Consider the following 13791-nt stretch of genomic DNA (forward strand, 5'->3'; position numbering starts at 1 on the left):
AAAGAGGAAAAGAACCATCCGGATTGTTATAGGCACAAAGTTGAAAAGCCAGCATCTGTGATGGTATGGGGGTGTATTAGTGCCCAAGACATGGGTAACTTACACATCTGTGAAGGCGCCATTAATGCTGAAAGGTACATACAGGTTTTGGAATAACATATGTTGCCATCCAAGCAACGTTATCATGGACGCCCCTGCTTATTTCAGTAAGACAATGCCAAGCCACGTGTTACATCATGGGGGGCAGAGCAGAAAAGAAACGGCAGATCAACTGGTCTAAAAGGGGGGTCTATTTAAAGGCTAGAGAATACAAATGAGTTTTAAGATGGGACTTAAATGCTTCTACTGAGGTAGCATCTCTAACTGTTACCGGGAGGGCATTCCAGAGTACTGGAGCCCGAATAGAAAACGAAAATTTGGATGGGTGGCCAAATACTTTTGGCAATATAGTGTATGTGCCTCTTGAGAGCTCAATGTAGGCTTTGTAAGGTCATGTTACCTCTAAACTAAACAAAATTGAGGCTAATCCACCGTTTTTCTAAATAAGAATCGATAAGAGACCCGTTAAGGAAACCGAATCGTTAAGCAGAATCGAAAGCGGAATAGTAACCGGAAAAATCTTATCAATTCCCATCCCTAGTAAATCCCAATAAGGATAGGATTCAAAATAAGGCCTGCACGATTATTGGCTAAAAGATTGTGATCTCGACTCACACATGTATTTGATCTCATCTGTCAACACTGACGATTCCCCATGGGCTGCATTATAAACAAAGCATTTTTGGTTCCAAGCCAACAACCGTCGAAGGTGCATTGTAAGTGTTGTTGAGGCATCGCAAGGCAACACTACAGATCCTCAAAGTACAGTATGATAAAACCGTACAAGGCAAAGGCAAGAATCGAAAACCGACCAAAGCCAATAAACTCAGAGCATTCATTTATTTTGTTATGTTCATAACTGCTGTTATGTTTCTGACGCTCACTCTTCTCCAATGACCATTTGAATGTTCTCTTTTCTTTTTTTAACAACCAGAGAAACCTGATCTCAATTCCCGGCAAACACGAAACTATTCACATTTTTGCCAGAATCACGTAGCCCTAATCTGAACCCAGCGGCTCGGCGGCCCATCGTCTCTAACCTCTCGGCCACATCAAAGTCAACCGAGGGCTAAAAACAGAACCTATGGTGAGCTATATGGCTCAAACTGTCGAGTACTTGCTAGACATGGTAGAGTTTGCGGGATCGATGCCTGCATTCTCCAAATGATATGGGCTCAGAGGCTTGAAACGTTTTAATAAACCCCAACCCTGCTTGAAATCCTAAAGGGAAACCCTGGCCTCACGTTCAAACCCTACTTGGAAAACCTAACCCAAACTTGAAACCATGGCTTGGAACCCTTGCATGAAACCCCAACAACAGTTGATCAAAGTAATAATTTGTGTGTAGAGTGATTACTCGTGGAACAATGCAGAAGAAATGACGTAGCATTGACCAGCTGTAACCCTAACAAGCGCTTCCTGCTTGTTAATAATCAAATTAACATCTGATTGGCAGCCACTTTGTTTAGATGTTGACACTTTTGATTGACAGGTGTAGGATCGAGGGGGCTAACGTGTGTCTCCACTGGCGTCTCCTCCCGGTGGAGCCAAAATAAGTTTATAGCATTGTTGTGTGTGTGTGTGTGTGTGTATGTGACAGGTGCTTGAAGGGTTTATGCAGCATTAATGTGGCATGTGTGTGTGTTTGCCGTCTAAAATCAGACCCTGCGGCCAGTAAGTAGGTGGTAATGAAAACAAGCTTAAGTCGACCGTTAACCTAACTCCATGATGGTTCGACAACCTCGACGGTACGCAATCTGTTCCAAGATGCTATTCTTTCCATAGGAGAAGATTGAGACAGACTCGTACCCCGGCGTAATGTAGCGCTATAAAAATGACTGTCTGAGGTTTGCATGTCACGACGAAGACCGCGCCAGGTAACACCTTTGGTGATCTCATAGGTCCTCGCTCGGATGAGCAGCAAAACCATACTTGTCAACCCTCACGAATTTTCCGGGAGACTCCCGAATTTCAGTACCTCTCCCGACAATCTCCCGGGACAACCATTCTCCCGAATTTCTCTCGATTTCCAGCCGGACTTAAGGCACGCCCCCCTCCAGGTCCGTGCGGACCTGAGTGAGGACAGCCTGTCGTCACGTCCGCTTTTCCTTCATATAAACAGCGTGCCGGCCCAGTCACGTTATAACATCTAGGGCAGGGGTGCTCACACTTTTTCTGCAGGCGAGCTACTTTTCAAATGATCAAGTCGTGGGGATCTACCTCATTCATATATATATATAATTTATATTTACTTATTTATGAAATATATGTTTTTGTTAACAAGTTAAAGGTGTTTAATGATAATGCAAGCATGTTTAACACATATAGTTAATATTGTTAATAAGTTAAAGGTGTTTAAAGATAATACAAGCATGTTTAACACATATAGTTAATATTGTTAATAAGTTAAGGGTGTTTAAAGATAATACAAGCATGTTTAACACATATAGTTACTATTGTTAATAAATTAGAGGTGTTTAATGATAATACAAGCATGTTTAACACATATAGTTAATATTGTTAACAAGTTAAAGATGTTTAATGATAATACAAGCATGTTTAACACATATAGTTAATATTGTTAATAAATTAAAGGTGTTTAATGATAATACAAGCATGTTTAACACATATAGTTAATATTGTTAATAAGTTAAAGGTGTTTAAAGATAATACAAGCATGTTTAACACATATAGTTAATATTGTTAATAAGTTAAGGGTGTTTAAAGATAATACAAGCATGTTTAACACATATAGTTACTATTGTTAATAAATTAGAGGTGTTTAATGATAATACAAGCATGTTTAACACATATAGTTAATATTGTTAACAAGTTAAAGATGTTTAATGATAATACAAGCATGTTTAACACATATAGTTAATATTGTTAATAAGTTAAAGGTGTTTAAAGATAATACAAGCATGTTTAACACATAAAGATTCCTTTCTTTCATGAAGACAAGAATATAAGTTGGTGTATTACCTGATTCTGATGACTTGCATTGATAGGAATCAGACAGTGGTGCTAATAACGTCCGCATTTTCGAATGGAGGAGAAAAAAAGTCCTCCTTTCTGTCCAATACCACATGAAAGTGGTTGGTTTTTGGCATCTTATTTGTCCAGCTTCCGTACTCCTTTGTATACACTTTACAAGAAATACATTGGCGGCAAACTCCGTAGCTTGCTAGCTTGTGCATGCCAGCTTTCTGAGACTCTTATTTTGTTAGCGCAGGCAGGATGAAGCAGAGCTTTTATTGTGCAACTGTGCAGTCGGTCTTTGGAGTTTTGACGACAGGTACGGCGCCAGAGTCTGTTGAAATAAAGTGTTTCTCGCCTTCCTGTCAGTAATTTTAATGAGCTGGCAGCAGCCAGCGTCATCTCAGAAGACCCTCGGGTGCCGTGAATGTCAATCAAGTGACGAAAGTGACGTCATAGTGAAGATTTATGATCGCTCATTTTTAGGACTATTTTTTTAATGCCTAGCTGGCGATCGACTGACACACCCTCCGCGATCGACAGGTAGCTCGCCATCGACAGGTAGCTCGCGATCAACGTAATGAGCACCGCTGCTCTAGGGCTTTTGACGAGTGCACAACTGCACACACAACAGCGGTATAGCTCGGTTGGTAGAGCGGCCGTGCCAGCAACTTGAGGGTTGCAGGTTCGATCCCCGCTTCCGCCATCCTAGTCACTGCCGTTGTGTCCTTGGGCAAGACACTTTACCCACCTGCTCCCAGTGCCACCCACACTGGTTTAAATGTAACTTAGATATTGGGTTTCACTATGTAAAAGCGCTTTGAGTCACTAGAGAAAAGCGCTATTTAAATATAATTCACTTAACTTCACAACAAGAAGGAGACGAAGAACGAAGAAGAGGCAGTCATGGCGACGACGAGTGACAGGGAATAGAACGAGGATGGACAATTCAGATAGGTCTTTATTAGGTATGTCCGATAATTGCTTTTTGCCAATATCCGATATTCCGATATTGTCCAACTCTTTAATTACCGATACAGATATCAACTGATATATACAGTCGTGGAATTAACACATTGTTATGCCTAATTTGGACAACCAGGTATGGTAAAGATAAGGTACTTTTAAAAAACATTAATAAAATAAAATAAAATAAATAAATTAAAAACATTTTCTTGAATAAAAAAGAAAGTAAAACAATATATAAACAGTTACATAGAAACTAGTAATTAATGAAAATGAGTAAAATTAACTGTTAAAGGTTAGTACTATTAGTGGACCAGCAGCACGCACAATCATGTGTGCTTACGGACTGTATCCCTTGCAGACTGTATTGATATATATTGATATATAATGTAGGAACCAGAATATTAATAACAGAAAGAAACAACCCTTTTGTGTGAATGAGTGTAAATGGGGGAGGGAGGTTTTTTGGGTTGGTGCACTAATTGTAAGTGTATCTTGTGTTTTTTATGTTGATTTAATAAAAATAAAAAATAAAAAATAAAAAAAACGATACCGATAATAAAAAAAACACGATACCGATAATTTCCGATATTACATTTTAACGCATTTATCGGCCGATAATATCGGCAGGCCAATATTATCGGACATCTCTAGTCTTTATTGTCATTGCACAAGTACAACAAAACTTTGTTTTCAGCACAATTCAACCCTAAACTCACTCCTTTCCTGCAAATGAAATGTCACAGATGCTGCCTGTAATAGAGTGATCTAAGTCAGTGGTTCTCAAATGGGGGTACGCGAAGGTATGCCAAGGGGTACGTGAGATTTTTTTTTAATATTCTAAAAATAGCAACTATTCAAAAATCCTTTATCAATATGAATAAAAACCTATCTTTTTTTCCAAATAGTTCAAGAAAGACCACTACAAATGAGCAATATTTTGCACTGTTATACAACTTAATAAATCAGAAACTGATGACATAGTGCTGTATTTTACTTCTTTATCTCTTTTTTTCAACCAAAAATGCTTTGCTCTGATTAAGGGGTGCCCTGCGATGAGGTGGCGACTTGTCCAGGGTGTACCCCGCCTTCCGCCCGATTGTAGCTAAAATAGGCTCCAGCGCCCCCCGCGACCCCAAAGGGAATAAGCGGTAGAAAATGGATGGATGGATGGATGATTAAGAGGTACTTGAATTTAAAACATTTTCACAGGGGGTACATCACTGAAAAAAGGTTGAGAACCACTGATCTAAGTTGTTTGTTGCCATCTCCTGGTGATTGTTGGGTATAGTGTTCTGTGGTTACTTTTTGGTTGGCCAACGGTTTACGTTGTATTGCGCACCCTGACGGCAAGTGTGGGAGTCGGTTCTGAAGTATGAAGTAAAGAGACGTAACTTCGTCACCTCGCCTGGTTATTGACTCCAACCCAGAATATTACACTGCCCATACCTATGTCCCTTCAAAGGCTGTGCTACTGGCTGCAAAGCATTGCACTTTCAAATACAACACTGAGTAGAGTGGAGTGTTATGTGTGTGTACATGTGTAAATAAATGAACACTGAAATTCAAGTATTTCTTTTATTTATATAAATATATATATATATATATATATATATATAGCTAGAATTCACTAAAAGTCAAGTATTTATTTTATTTATATATAAGAAATACTTGAATTTCAGTGAAGTCTAGCTATAAATATACTCCTCCCCCCTTAACCCCACCCCCCTGGCCACCACCTCAAACACCCCCCCCCCAATCTCCCAAATTCGGAGGTCTCAAGGTTGGCAAGTATGAGCGAAACGCAAAACAAAGAAGGTAAACAGACGTTTGCTGTCCAAGCAGCGCACTCTATTGTCATGAGCCGGTGCACTTAACGGTGTTTAATAAATAAAGTTGGCAGGACTTACTGCCGATGTGGTTCCACGTTTCCGTGTAAGCCCACCAGCTGTCCCAGCCCCCGCCCCCCCTGTCTCCATGTCTTCTCCCCTGAGGTCTTCCAAACATGCCTCCTCATCTGAATTGGTCAAATTAAAGTAATGAGAGGGTGAAAGCCGTAGTGTGCGCCAGTGGTTCTCAGGGATGGCATCATTGACATTTTAACCAATACTGCTGCCCAAACGGTACTAGCAGTTGGGAGGGTGGCCATGTCAGCAACCTGAAGGTTCCTGGTTCGATCCCCAGCTTCTACCAACCCAGTTACGTCCGTTGTGTCTTTGAGCAAGACACTTCACCCTTGCTCCTGATGGGTCGTGGTTAGGGCCTTGCAAGGCAGCTCCCGCCATCAGTGTGTGAATGTGTGTGTGAATGGGTGAATGTGGAAATAGTGTCAAATCGCTTCGAGTACCTTGAAGGTAGAAAAGCGCTATACAAGTATAACCCATTTTACAATTTTTTACTCGAACCAAAAAAACTGAAAACCAACCATTTTTTGGTAACACTTTATATAACATATTCTAAGTCAGTGTTTTTCAACCTTTTCTGAGCCGAGGCACATTTTTTTTCCATTGAAAAAATCCGGAGTCACACCTCCAGCAGAAAACATAAAAAAATTCAACTCAGCTGCCGATATTGACAGTAAAAAGTCGTTCTCGCAATTGGTGGATATGAATTCAAACCATAACAAAGCATGCATCACTATAGCTCTTGTCTCAAAGTAGGTGGACTGTCACCACCTGTCACATCACGCCGTGACTTATTTTTAGTTTTTTGGTGTTTACCTGTGTGTAGTTTTTTAGTTCTTGTCTTGCGCTGCTATTTTGGTGTTGATTGTCATGGCTAGAGATGTCCGATAAATGCGTTAAAATGTAATATCGGTAGGTTGTGGGTTCAAACCCCGGCCGAGTCATACCAAAGACTATAAAAAATGGGACCCATTGCCTCCCTGCTTGGCACTCAGCATCAAGGTCTGGAATTGGGGGTTAAATCACCAAAAATGATTCCCGGGCGCGGCACCGCTGCTGCCCACTGCTCCCCTCACCTCCCAGGGGGTAATCAAGAGGATGGGTCAAATGCAGAGGGCAAATTTCACCACACCTAGTGTGTGTGTGACAATCATTGGTACTTTAATCTTTAATATCGGAAATTATCGGTATCAGTTTTTTTATTATCAGTATCGTTTTTTGTTTTTTTTATTAAATCGATATAAAAAAACACAAGATACACTTACAATTAGTGCACCAACCCAAAAAACCTCCCTCCCCCATTCACACTCATTCACACAAAAGGGTTGTTTCTTTCTGTTATTAATATTCTGGTTCCTACATTATATATCAATATATATCAATACATTCTGCAAGGGATACAGTCCGTAAGCACACATGATTGTGCGTGCTGCTGGTCCACTAATAGTACTAACATTTAACAGTTAATTTTACTCATTTTCATTAATAACTAGTTTCTATGTAACTGTTTTTATATTGTTTTACTTTCTTTTTATTCAAGAAAATGTATTTAATTTATTTATCTTATTTTATTAATTTTTTTCAAAAGTACCTTATCTTCACCATACCTGGTTGTCCAAATTAGGCATAATAATGTGTTAATTCCACGACTGCATATATATCGGTAATTAAAGAGTTGGACAATATCCGACTATCGGATATCGGCAAAAAGCCATTATCGGACATCCCTAGTCATGGCATGTACGGATGTACTTTGTGGACGCCGTCTGCTCCACGCGCTGTAAGTCTTTGCTGTCGTCCAGCATTCTGTTTTTGTTTACTTTGCAGCCAGTTCAGTTTGAGCTTCATTTTGCATAGCCATCCCTAAAGTTCAATGCCTTTTCTTAGCGACACTCGCCTTTTGTTCATTTTTGGTTTAAGCGTTAAGATACCTTTTTACCTGCTGCCACCTACTGATATGGAAAAGTATTACATGGTTACTCTGCTGAGCTCTAGACAGCACAGATGCTCAACAACGGCACATCTGCGGATTATAATTACTGGTTTGGTTTTTAACCCAATTAGGTGAAATTACATAGTCTCCCACGGCACACCAAACAAAATCTTATGGTACACTAGTGTGCCACGGCACAGTGGTTGAAAAACACTGTTCTAAGTAACAAATACTTAATTTTGAGTTATTTGGACACTAGGGGAACATATTGTACAAACCCCGTTTCCATATGAGTTGGGAAATTGTGTTAGATATAAATATAAACGGAATACAATGATTTGCAAATCCTTTTCAACCCATATTCAGTTGAATGCACTACAAAGACAACATATTTGATGTTCAAACTCATAAACTTTTTTTTTTTTTGCAAATAATAATTAAACTTAGAATTTCATGGCTGCAACACGTGCCAAAGTAGTTGGGAAAGGGCATGTTCACCACTGTGTTACATCACCTTTTCTTTTAACAACACTCAATAAACGATTGGGAACTGAGGAAACTAATTGTTGAAGCTTTGATAGTGGAATTCTTTCCCATTCTTGTTTTATGTAGAGCAGGGGTGCTCACACTTTTTCTGCAGGCGAGCTACTTTTCAATTGATCAAGTCGTGGGGATCTACCTCATTCATATATATAATTTATATTTACTTATTTATGAAATATATGTTTTTGTTAACAAGTTAATGATAATGCAAGCATGTTTAACAAATATAGTTAATATTGTTAATAAATTAAAGGTGTTTAATGATAATACAAGAATCAGGGGTGCTCACACTTTTTCAGCATGCAAGCTACTTATAAAATGATCAAGTCAAAATGATGTACCTACTACAAAAATGCAAAACATATATTTATTTCTAAATATATTGAGGATTCTTTATATCAACAATGTATGTTGATGTACATGCATAACCGCATGAGCCAATATTGCACAACACAACACAATTAACTATGTACATTTTTTGTTATTACCCGAGTTTACTCTGATGACTTGCACTGAATTGAATCAGTCAGGGATGCATAGTCCGGACAGTAGCTGCTGACAGCCAGCCTCAAGCACACTTCCAAATGTTCATCAGTCATGGTGGAACGGTACTTGGACTTAATGATCTTCATGTGGGAAAAGGCTGACTCACATAAATAAGTGGAGCCGAATAATGCAGTCAAGGAGGTAGCACATTTCCTGATGTTGGGGTACTTTACCTCTGTGAGTAAGTTCCAGAACTGTCCATGAGCTCTGGACTTCAGCTCATTGTCGGCTTGCAGTGTCAAAATCTCATCTTCCACTCTAGAAGAGTTCAGGTGAAATAGTGTTGCAATTTGTGATGCGAGGGAATCAACCTCAGCATCTTCCCGAAAAGGATAGCACATGAATGTAGCGACTGGCTCGAGCAAAGAAAAGTCTTGAAAGCGTTTGTCAAACTCTGACAGACAATTGTCAATCTGCTCTGTGTAGCGTGCACTGTCAAGTTGCACACAGGCCTTCCCTTGCATCTCCAGCTCTGACGCCAGGTTCTGGAAGTTTGCCAAATCATGGCGCTGCAGCTTTGAGGAGAGATGTTTCATCTTTTGTTTGAAAGCATTAACTGAGCTGATCATATTGATCACTGTTTTGTCTTTTCCTTGCAGCTCTAGATTAAGATCATTCAACATGTTGGTCAGATCGGTTAAAAATGCCAAGTCTAACAGCCACTGACCGTCATTTAGTTGCGTGTATTCTGCATGTCCAGCTGCTACACGGAAAAACTCCTTAATCTCTGGACAGAGCTCTCGAAATCTTTGCAGGAATTTCCCTCGACTACGCCATCTCACGTCAGTGTGCAGCAACAACTCAGAGTGGTCGCAGTCAGCCTTCTCCAGATGTGCACGAAATAACCGTCTTTGAAGAGATCTGGCGCGAATAGAACAGGCGATCTTCATTGCAACATCCATGATCTCCTTCATGTTGAGCATTTTAGCGCATAACGCTTGTTGGTGGATTATGAAATGGTAATTTAGGAAGTCCGGGAAATCATCGTCCTGCCTGCACTTGGCAATAAATCCATTCAAGCGGCCAACCATTGCGGGAGCTCCATCCGTGGTGATAGACATCAGTTTGTACACTGGGAGCTGAGTTTTCTCCATAAAGTTTTTAAACGACTGAAATATGTCCTCTCCTCGCGTCTGTTCTTTCATGGGCAGTAATGTTAATAGCTCTTCTTTTGTAGTGATATCACTAAACACCATACGGATGAAAATGCACATCTGGGCTGTGTCACTCACGTCCGTAGATTCGTCCAACTGCAGTGAGAAACACTCGCAATCTCCGATGTCCGTCCAAAGTTGCTGGGTTAAATCCTCAGCCATGGCTTCACAGCGCCGTGTAACTGTACATCTTGACAGCTGGAGAGCTTTGATCGAAGATAATATTTCTGCCTTATTTTTAAAGTCTCGGAACAATGAGTCAGCTGCTGCAACGAATGCCTCCTTTACCATCTCTCCGTCTTGGAAGAACTTCTTGTTATTAACGATGATGTGACTGTAGATGTGACTTTCGCTTTTGAAGTTTGTTGTGTGAAAAATGACTGCTGTCCGGACAACTGGGATTTCAGTTCCTTCACCTTTCTCTTTCTCAGCTCGCTTTTCAGTGGGAAGTCGGTGTCGTATTTTCCATGAATAGTCCGAAAATGCCGCTCCACATTTCCCTTCTTTGGTATTGCGATGGCAGATTGGCAGATGAGGCAAACGCACTTCGAAAATGTCATCGTGAAAAAAAAGTCCTCATCTCATTCCGCATGAAAGTGATAAGTTTTTGTCTTCTTACTTGGTCCAGCTCCCCCACTCATTTTTATACACTTAAGAGAAAAAACCGAGGGCTGAAAATTGGCGGTAACTGGCTGACAAGCTTGTTAGCTTTGCTGCACTGAGCGCCGTTGTTTGCGCATGCGCAGTGACCTAAGTGTCAGAAAAACGAAGATGTCATCTGACTGGCTGCCCTGTTTATCAATCAAAAGACGGAGTGGATGATAGGCTGGCGTCAATTTGCATTACATAAAAAAAAAAATTAAAAAAATTGCATTACATTAAAAAAAATAATAATAATAATAATTTTTTTTTTTTTTTTTAATGTAATGCGATCTACCAATACTACCTTTGCGATCGACTGGTAGATCGCGATCGACGTATTGAGCACCCCTGATGTAGAGCTTAAGTTGTTCAACAGTCCGGGGTCTCCGCTGTCGTATTTTACGCTTCATAATGCGCCACACATTTTCAATGGGAGACAGGTCTGGACTGGGGGCGGGCCAGGAAAGTACCCGCACTCTTTTTTTACGAAGCCACGCTGTTGTAACACGTGCTGAATGTGGCTTGGCATTATCTTGCTGAAATAAGCAGGGGCGTCCATGAAAAAGACGGGGCTTAGATGGCAACATATGTTGTTCCAAAACCTGTATGTACCTTTCAGCATTAATGGTGCCTTCACAGATGTGTAAGTTACCCATGCCTTGGGCACTAATGCACCCCGATACCATCACAGATGCTGGCTTTTCAACTTTGCGTCGACAACAGTCTGGATGGTTTGCTTCCCCTTTGGTCCGGATGACACGATGTCGAATATTTCCAAAAACAATTTGAAATGTGGACTCGTCAGACCACAGAACACTTTTCCACTTTGCATGAGTCCATCTTAGATGATCTCGGGCCCAGAGAAGCCGGCGGCGTTTCTGGGTGTTGTTGATAAATAGTTTTCGCTTTGCATAGTAGAGCTTTAACTTGCACTTACAGATGTAGCGACCAACTGTATTTAGTGACAGTGGTTTTCTGAAGTGATCCTGAGCCAATGTGGTGATATCCTTTAGAGATTGATGTCGGTTTTTGATACAGTGCCGTCTGAGGGATCAAATGTCACGGTCATTCAATGTTGGTTTCCGGCCATGCCGCTTACGTGGAGTGATTTCTCCAGATTCTCTGAACCTTTTGATGAAATTATGGACCGTAGATGTTGAAATCCCTAAATTTCTTGCAATTGCACTTTGAGAAACGTTGTTCTTAAACTGTTTGACTATTTGCTCACGCAGTTGTGGACAAAGGGGTGTACCTCGCCCCATCCTTTCTTGTGAAAATTTTTTGGGAATCTGTTTTTATACCCAATCATGGCACGCACCTGTTCCCAATTAGCTTGCACACCTGTGGGATGTTCCAAATAAGTGTTTGATGAGCATTCCTCAACTTTATCAGTATTTATTGCCACCTTTCCCAACTTCTTTGTCACGTGTTGCTGGCATCAAATTCTAAAGTTAATGATTATTTGCAACAAAAAAAAAAATGTTTATCAGTTTGAACATCAAATATGTTGTCTTTGTAGCATATTCAACTGAATATGGGTTGGAAATGATTTCCGTTTATATTTACATCTAACACAATTTCCAGAGGTGGGTAGTAACGCGCTACATTTACTCCGTTACATCTACTTGAGTAACTTTTGGGATAAATTGTACTTCTAAGAGTAGTTTTAATGCAACATACTTTTACTTTTACTTGAGTATATTTATAGAGAAGGAACGCTACTTTTACTCCGCTACTTTTATCTACATTCAGCTCGCTACTCGCTACTAATTTTTATCGATCTGTTAATGCACGCTTTGTTTGTTTTGGTCTGTCAGACAGACCTTCAAAGTGCCTGCCTTACTGGTGACGTTTCACTTCGTTCCACCAATCAGATGCAGTCACTGGTGACGTTGGACCAATCAAACAGAGCCAGGTGGTCACATGACCTGACTTAAACAAGTTGAAAAACTTATTGGGGTGTTACCATTTAGTGGTCAATTGTACGGAATATGTACTGTACTGTGCAATATACTAATAAAAGTTCCAATCAATCAATCAAAAGTGTGAAGGAAAAAAAATACTTGTTTTATTTCAACCGTACCGTCAAAAGCCTCAAGACTGACCGCACATGAGGACGTTCCTGTCTTCACAATAAAAGTGCCGCGCCATCGCGCCTGCGCTTTCAAAACAAGAGTCTCCGAAAGCCAGCGTAAACAAGCTAGCAAGCTACGGAGTTTGACGCCAATATATTTCTTGTAAAGTGTATAAAAACGAATATGGAAGCTGGACAAATAGGATGCCAAAAACCCACCACTTTCATGTGGTATTAGACAGAAAGGAGGAACTTTTCTTCTCCTCCATTTGAAAACGTGGACGTTATCATCACGACTGTCTGATTACAATCAACGCAAGTCATCAGAATCAGGTAATACACCAACTTATATTCTAGTCTTCATGAAAGAAAGGAATCTATATGTTAAACATGCATGTATATTCATTAAAACACCTTTAACATGTAAACAAAAACAGCAAAATAAATACTTATAAATTATATACTGTATATATCAATGTATATGTATGTATGTATATATATATATATATATATATATATATATATGATATGAGTGTGTATGTTACTCATCAGTTACTCAGTACTTGAGTAGTTTTTTCACAACATACTTTTTACTTTTACTCAAGTAAATATTTGGGTGACTACTCCTTACTTTTACTTGAGTAATAAATCTCTAAAGTAACAGTACTCTTACTTGAGTACAATTTCTGGCTACTCTACCCACCTCTGACAATTTCCCAACTCATATGGAAACGGGGTTTGTAAGTAACAAAGACTAAATTTAGAGTTATTTGGTTAGGGTTAGAGGGTTAGGGTTTGTGACCCTACGGGAAACACAACTTTGCGGTGTGCCTTGGTCACATCAAAATTGTCCGCCCTCATGAAGTGGGCGTGGCCAGTGCGTGTCATGAAGACGTGGGCACTCGTCCGTGAATAGCTGCTGGATGAGAGGGACAAAGGGATTGAGGAAGCAGC

General features: G+C 40.0%; 1 protein-coding gene across 1 annotated transcript; it reads right to left on the minus strand.

The window, feature by feature from the left end:
- Positions 1 to 8915: 8915 nt before the first annotated feature.
- LOC140679944 (general transcription factor II-I repeat domain-containing protein 2A-like) lies at positions 8916 to 10283 on the minus strand. Its single transcript, XM_072916380.1, has one exon. The coding sequence runs from the start codon at positions 10281 to 10283 to the stop codon at positions 8916 to 8918; it is 1368 nt and encodes a 455-aa protein (XP_072772481.1).
- Between the last annotated feature and the right edge of the window lie 3508 nt (positions 10284 to 13791).

Source organism: Nerophis lumbriciformis, linkage group LG01 (assembly GCF_033978685.3).
Source record: "Nerophis lumbriciformis linkage group LG01, RoL_Nlum_v2.1, whole genome shotgun sequence".
In the NCBI taxonomy this organism is placed as follows: Eukaryota; Metazoa; Chordata; class Actinopteri; order Syngnathiformes; family Syngnathidae; genus Nerophis; species Nerophis lumbriciformis.